Raw genomic sequence first — 7636 nt, 5'->3', positions numbered from 1 at the left:
CACACGAGTCAGCACTTCCTCGCCTGCAGTGAGCCACATAAAACTCACTTCCTGTTTCCACCACAGGCCCCGGCATCTGCTTTCTTCCTTACATGGCGAGGGAGCTCTTGCGGCGGAGGTGTGAGCTCAGATCACATGTTGGGTTTATTTTTGATATCATATTATCTCCATCCACGTATCGAAACACAGACAAGCACTGCGTGGCTCACTCTGAACTCCAGAAATATCAACACAATCCAGTTTGGTTTTTTTTTTTTTCAAACCTGATTTAAAAACCCAGTCTTAGTAAAACTGACACCGGATAACATAATTCCAGATTTTTTTCCAGTTCTCGCAGCCTGCGCTGTGTTGGATGGGTGTAACACTTTCCAGACCGTGTTTACTTTGCTCGCACTCTTACTGTGTGTGCCTGTGTGTGTGTGTGTGCGTTCTACCTCGTCAGCGCCGTGCTCCTGCAGCTCCTTGTAGAACTTGAGGGAAATGCTGACCATCACCTTGGTCTTGTCTCCATTGGGATTGGAAATGTGGTACAGGACGCCATCAAAATCTACAGCGAGTGGTAAATAACAGAGAAGCATTGAATCGGCGAGGTCAAATCTACCTGGCGACTTTGTACATCAGCGGTGGCGGAACTTTACCTGCGAATGTCACATCCACGGCCTCTGGTTTGGTTCTGCAAGGAGGAAAAAAAAAGTTAGGGGGTGCAGAAGAATCATCATACACAAACACACCTTACACTCTTTATACTTCCAATTATACCTTAAAATGATAATAATACTATTGATACACTTTCAAATATCGAAGGTGTTTATTGTGTGTCAAAAGGCTTGAAGACAATGCACCTGGTTCAACATGGGTTTTTTTCTCGGTTCTGTGTTTTTAACTCCCGCCACAATGCTGCATGTAATTACACGCAGATATTTCATTGCGGCTGTCTTGGTCATCAGTAGCGGCAGAATCGCTGTATCATGATACAGCGATTCTGCTGGTTCGGTGTTTCCCACCAGTCATACACCGAACGGACCAGCAACTAATGATTGTTTTCATCACAAATTAATTTGATAATGAACTGATTGTTAAATCTTACATGAAAACATTGGATAGGGATTTAACTTTTTTTTTTTTTTAACCTTGATTAATTATACATTCCTCTGACCCATCATTTCAGCTCTGGGTGAAATAAGGTGAGCACAAACTAACCCGAACCAATTCCTAAATTCAGGTCTCTATGCTCCTGCCGAGGCCGTCTGTGTACATTTATATTAATAACGGAGCAGAAGCAGCAAACCTTAAATAGGGAGTCCGCTGATATAAATCATTCTGACAAGCTGGTTTATAACCTCCTAGGTTTAAGTGGAGTAATAACTGAACACCTCCGAGGTGGACACCGCAGCAACTTGCCCCGCGTTGTGTGCAAGCTCCCGGGAGCTGCAGCTGGCGGTGCAGAGGCTTGACTCCGCTTGACTGCAGGAATGCGGAAGCTGCACAGAGGGGCGACGGCTAGCTGCTAGCCAACTAGCCTCTGACGGCTAAATGAGCTACTTTCACAGCGAGAGGGAGAAAAAAAAATAAAACACAACAGTTAAACCCAAACTAGTAGGATACATGATGGTAAATAATGTAGAATTATGTGAAGAAAATAACTCTACCTTCCTGCTAATACAAGAAAATGTGTGTTCAAAGGCGAGTTCTGATATAGTCCCCTTAATAGCTGATCTGATATTGCATCAACAAATGGCTATAACTGTAGATGTCTGCGCTGTGACATCATCACGCCAAACACGAACAAATGGCAAGAAGCAGCAGCTATATCTAGTACTTTAACTGCTGTGCAACCTCGTATAGCGTTTTTTTTTTTTAATTCTCCACTTTTTGAATAGTCAGCGATGTCTCAATAATCTTAAATAAGTGTGTATCCTCCCACACGAACCGTAATGTGACCGCCAGGGGAGATTTAATTGACCGGGGTTACATTTTCTGTCATAACACCGCCCGTAGTGACACACCCCAGCTCCAGGCAACCCAGACACGGCGGATCAGCGAGAAAATTCACTGTGAAATATGGCAGTTTAAACATTTAAGGAAGCTACGTTACTGCCCTTTGTCACACTATAAACGCGTATAGGCTCTATTCATCGCGCCCGCGCATCACGCACAGCTCCCATCATCTTCGATATATCGCTGAAGGGAAGCTAGCTCTGGTTAGCAATGCTAGCCAGGTGTAACAATGATCTCTCACCCGTTTGATGCGCCGTCGAACTTCAACGACAGCGTCTCTTCTATGATGCGGTTATTGATTTCTAACAGGATCATCGCAGCGGATGCTGGAGACGAGGACGAGGGGGGGCTGATCGGTGTGGGATTAACCTCTTTGTGTCAAATTCTGCTTAATATTTCCTCCCTTGACAGACCAGACCGCTTCCGCCAAGGCTCCTTCCGCCTGTCGCTTCCGCGTATTTCACACTGTGGACCCCACAAGAGGGTGCCCATCATTATGCCTGTTATAAATTCTCATTGAAAAGTTATAGGAAGATCAGATAAAGAGAGAGATATGATTCGTTGAATAGATAAAAGAGATTATGTATTCAGGTTTCCATCAAGCAGAAGATACGGGAATTATTCCTAAATAATAATAATAATAACCACAACAATAATTTGCACTAACAATTGCTCTTCAGCTCAATGATGACGCTTTTTTTTTTTTTTACATATATATATATTTTAAGGTTAAGAATATTTCTATAATTCAGGCAAGTCACAATATTATTTGGAACACTGTGAATCCATTATTTTAAGGATTAATTTATTATTTAGTTTATATAGGCCACACATTAAAAGAAGACAATAAAATGCTACATACTTTGGCTATTTGCGATTCTTCTTTTGTTGATAATTTGATGGTTATTCAGACTAAATTTCGTACTCTTTTGGGAGAAACCCAAATGAGCCACCGGTAATCTTGGGCTTACTGGGTGCAGCATTCCCTCGTCTGCGTCTGTCACCTGTCAGACCAAAGAGACACAAGGATGTGTCATGAATGACAGCCACTAAGTGTCCGACCATCGTGACGGCGCATCACCCTGTAATGTTGGTCCTTACATTTGGGGGTTTAGTGGAATGACTTGAAAGTGTAATGGGCAAACTGCTGTTGCGCATGTTGAGGACAAGAAACTGAAAATAAGTAACTGAAGAACTGTAATGGTAAACTGGTTTATTTCTAGGCTGCCATGCGAAGTACGAATTTGGGATTCAGTTTCTTGCTCAAGGGCACAAATCAAACCTCCTATTTTAACAATCATCGTGCACATTAATGTAGTGTTTAAACTCTTATTATTATTAAAAGTTATATGAACTTCAAATACCGCTGCAACACAAAAGCCTGGGTGATGATTAGTTTTAGTTAAGAAAAATGAAATATGACCAATTTCCCCCGCTCTTGATCTACAGATGATGATGGATAGAACACAAAGGTGGTGACGGTCAAAACAGCTTCAAGGGAGATGTCTTGTAAAAACCTGAAACTCATAAAATGCGTCATGGATGAGTAAAATTCGAGGGAACACTCAACATAAAGTAAATTCCAAGCATATTTTTTGCAGTTTCGAAGCAGTAACAATCTTAAAACCTCCTGGAAAAATGGAAAGAAAGACACAGATGACAAGACGCGCCTGGATGTGACATTGACATCCTTTCCCACGCAGCGGAATTTTCTCTTCACCGGATGAAAAACGATCCGAGTGAAGCATTTGTGTGCTTTGTCTGGATCTCTTAACATTTTTGTCTTCAATTTCAGCCATTTTTCAAAAATAACGCTGATCTAATTGTGTCAATAAAGCCTTGTAATGGTGATGATGCTTGAAAAAACAAACAAACAAACAATCGGATCTAAGTGTCTCTTCTTCAGGATTGAATTTAACTCCGTCACCGCTTTGTTGAATTCATCTTTTTGAATTTCATCTTAACAGCACGTGTGTTTATAAGACGCAAAGGTGCTTCGAAAGAGAAAAGATCGAAAAGTGAAGATTTAAAGGATAACATGGAGTGGAATTAAACACATAAATGAAAGTACCGATGAGGTTTGGAATTCACAAATAAAAGTTGCAAAAACAGCGCAGAAAATTAAAAAAAAAAAAAAAGTCACCCAATTAGCTTTGATACGAAAATAGCTACGAAAGCAAAAAAAACTACAATAGTAAATGAAACTACAAAAGGCGCTTAAGCCGATTCAGTGTTTGTAAAAAACAAACAAACAAACAAACAAACAAAACAGGCTGTTCTTGTTGAGTGACTGTCAAACATGCTGGTGGAGGCTGACATCCTGACAGCGCCGAATCCACTTGAGGTGACACGGAGACATTACGTCTCCATTTACTTCCTGATGTGACAGTCGCAGTGATGCACCGCTCTGCTATTTTACCTCTTGGTGCTGAGTGAGGTGATTTATGATGGCGAAGGGGAGGTGGATGAGGGGCTTGAGGACGGAGAGGGTTCCAGCCTGGCCTTCCCCTCAGCTCCATCCCCTGTCATTACTGACAAGCGCTCATCATCTTTTCTCTGCATGCTTGTCACGCCATGTTGCACTGAGAGATTAAGACATGCCTCAGTGACATTACACACACACACACACACACACACACACACACACACACAATGTAAGTATTTCACAGAAAGAACAAAAACAGTCATGAATTATTGCAACAGCAAGCGTTAGAACAAACTATTTCACTTCCTATCCCCCCCCCCCCCACACACACACACACATACACACACACACCCTTTACTGCAATACTTGCAACAGGTCCAAGTCCAGTAATCTGTTATCAGATGACAACTCCAAAACAAACAGATAATCTTGTGGAGGTTTATTCAAATTCAGATCAGTTTGATTGGATTGGACTCGGTTGCTATGGACGACCATGAGAAACAACTTTATCGACAGAGACTCTGTCGTTAAATTGCAAGCTTCATAAACACCTTCCAAATGAATCTAATGTCCTGTTATCAATTGTGACAAGCGACACGAACTGAAGCAGGATTTGTTCCATACTTTAACAACAGGCTGAATACACGTTCCCTCCATTCCCAGCGTCACAGAACAGGGTTGCATGTCCTGATTTATCGACTTCAACAAACACGGACACATTAACGAAGAGCCGTTTTCCTCCTCGACGTTTGGATTCTTTGACCCTCCGTCGAAACAGCGCCTCTGATGCGCACCTGTGTTTTTCCGACTGTGACATGTTGACATGTCTTCTTTGAGAAAGTCCTGTTGCAGCAGAAACAAGCGGTGACGCAGGAATGTGTAGTAACCTACTGGGGAAGGAAGCAGGACATTGGGTCAACTCTCCATCAAAAACAGGGCGTACGCTTCTCTCAGGGATGTTCTGCGGCGGAGACCCGAGGGTGTCGAGCTGTTATCATCTGCATCATTAGAGTATTATAGAAGGTGAGTGTTTGACGCGTATTAAAGCTGCTTTTTTTGGCTTCGCTTGATTTCAATGTTGAAATCTGATGTTACGACAGAATCTCCTTTCAACTCTTTTCAGTTTTTCATTCTCTGCTACGATGGTGTCTCTCATCCGCAGTCATGTCGATTATCGTTTCCTTTGACAATTATTTTGACCTCCTGGATGAAACCGTCCACAACAACCTCAGCGTCTTCAAGGTGGACCCCAACACGCTATCCTGTGAGATCAAACCGCTGGAGGCGACAGCAGCTGTGGCCCTGAGCGTCGTTCACTTCGTCATCTTTTTCCTGGCCATCCCAGGAAACCTGCTGGTAGGCTGGGTGATCTTGACCAGTCGTCAGGCTCTGACCCCGTCGGATGTGTATTTGTTTCATCTGACAATCGCGGATGGTCTGATGGCTCTGACCATCCCTTTCTGGGCTGTCGCGGCAACTCGGGGTTGGCTCTTTGGAGATTTCATGTGCAAGCTCCTTAGCCTCACCTTCGAAGCCAACTTCTACACCAGCATCCTCTTCCTGGCTTGCATCAGCGTTGACCGCTACCTGGTGATTGTGCACGCCAGCGAGAGTCTCAACAGTCGGCAGAGGATGTGCAGCCGGCTTCTCTGTGCGGCGGTGTGGGCCCTCGGTGTGGCCCTCGCTCTGCCTGCACTTTTCAACGAAGCCACCAGGCTGGACTCTGACTCGGAGAGGATTTTATGCACTGAAAGCTACGACATCGGCAGCGCCTCCTCGTGGAGAATCGCCACTCGTGGGTTCCGCCACATTTTCGGTTTCTTGCTCCCTGTGCTTGTCATGATCATCTGCTACAGCATCACCATCACAAGGCTTCTGCGCACCCGTGGGTTCCAGAAGCACCGGGCCATGCGGGTGATTATAGCGGTGGTGATTGCATTTCTGCTCTGCTGGATGCCGTACCACTTAACCTTGATGACGGATACGCTCCTGAGGGCCGATCTGATAGCCTTCGACTGTGCCATGAGGAGATCAGTCAACATGGCTATCCTTGTAACCAACAGCCTGGCTCTTCTGCACAGCTGCATCAACCCGGTTCTCTACGCCTTCGTGGGAGAAAAGTTCAGGAAAAACATGAAGGCGATTCTTCAGAGGAAAGCCAGACAGGAAAGGATTTCCGGATCCAAGTTCAGCAGGTCAACATCTCAGACGTCGGACGGCAAGGGAGCTGTTCTCTGAAAGCCTGGTGGAAGTCCAGAGAGGAGGAGGGAGTCCCAGCTCTCCCTCTGAAACCTCAGTGACACAAAAACAAAATGAAGATTTTCACTGATGTGTTGATGTAAACTGTTAAAAGATGTCTTGAAGAGGTTGGTCCTGACCTTGGCTTTTTACGATCAAGAAATGACTTTAAATTAAAAACAGAATCCTGAAATGATCACATCCCCAATCAAAATTATAATCACGTGAAAAGTAGAGGTGTAAAAGTATTCTCTTTTTCCTGTTGCAAAAGATTTTCACCGGATAAAACATCTCTAATCTGAGTGGATTTCAAGCAGTAACTAAAAATATATGAACTGTCATCACATCTTGTGGTTTTATACTTGATATTTGTTATCTATGCACTGTTTAAATTGTTGGTGAGTCAAGAGGCTCCTTCCATTTCTGCAGCACTGCTGCCATCTATTGACTCGACTGTTGCCAACATCCTCCAGTGAACCGTGGGTTTCTAGCATCTCACATGATTATTGTTCAATCCATCCATCCATTTTCTACCTCTTATCCTGTTGAGGGTCACCAGTCCATCACAGGGCCAACACATAGAGACAAACAACCATTCACACTCACAGTCACACCTACGGTCAATTTAGAGTATCAATCAGCCTCGTCCTCTCTTGATGTCTTTGGACTGTGGGAGGAAGCTGGAGTACCAGAGAGAACCCACACAGGAACAGGGAGAACATGGAGACTCCACCACAGGAAGATCCCGTGATGGAGCAGGGACTGGAACCTGGAACCTTCTTGCTGTGAGGCCACAGTGCTGACCACTGCACCACCGCACCACCCATGATTATCAATATTATCATTATTATTATACATGTGGCATTATTTGTCCAGTTGATGTCAGACATAAATATCCTGTAAAGGACTTTACTGAAAAGAAGACATTAAATAAATAACATATCAACTGTTCCTTTCATTGTTTTCATAAAAAAA

The 7636-nt window shown here is 43.7% G+C and overlaps 2 protein-coding genes across 3 annotated transcripts in view; one reads left to right on the top strand and one right to left on the bottom strand.

Annotated features, from left to right (window-relative positions):
• Positions 1–2463, bottom strand: part of arpc2 (actin related protein 2/3 complex, subunit 2) — a 30895-nt gene extending 28432 nt beyond the window's left edge. The window contains exons 1-3 of the mRNA XM_086193020.1: positions 2240–2463; positions 639–673; positions 435–547 (exon numbers count right to left, since the gene is read on the bottom strand). Coding sequence (XP_086049146.1) covers positions 435–547; positions 639–673; positions 2240–2313 — 222 coding nt within the window. The 5' untranslated portion in view covers positions 2314–2463. The remainder of the gene's footprint in view (positions 1–434; positions 548–638; positions 674–2239) is intronic.
• Positions 2464–5312: 2849 nt separating this feature from the next.
• On the top strand, positions 5313–7601 carry LOC147272587 (C-X-C chemokine receptor type 2-like). Of its 2 annotated transcripts, none has more exons than XM_086192126.1 (2): positions 5313–5446; positions 5547–7601. In XM_086192126.1, exon 2 carries the CDS (start codon positions 5588–5590, stop codon positions 6659–6661), a length of 1074 nt encoding a protein of 357 aa, XP_086048252.1. In that variant the 5' UTR covers positions 5313–5446; positions 5547–5587; the 3' UTR covers positions 6662–7601. The 2 variants fall into 2 exon arrangements, with proteins under 2 accessions (XP_086048252.1, XP_086048177.1); XM_086192051.1 differs by having other exon boundaries at positions 5325–5446; positions 5586–7601.
• The last annotated feature ends 35 nt before the right edge of the window (positions 7602–7636 follow it).

Source organism: Aulostomus chinensis, chromosome 1 (assembly GCF_037954235.1).
Source record: "Aulostomus chinensis isolate RoL2024-O1b breed Wild chromosome 1, RoL_Achi_v1.0, whole genome shotgun sequence".
NCBI classification, from domain to species: domain Eukaryota; kingdom Metazoa; phylum Chordata; class Actinopteri; order Syngnathiformes; family Aulostomidae; genus Aulostomus; species Aulostomus chinensis.
The sequence above is the reverse complement of the archived record's forward strand: the minus strand, read 5'-3'. Positions and strand labels throughout refer to the sequence as shown.

What these genes read in the sequence shown, in the direction of transcription:
- LOC147272587 (XM_086192126.1), top strand. Translation starts at nt 5,588, where the DNA reads ATGTCGATTATCGTTTCCTTTGACAATTATTTTGACCTCCTGGATGAA.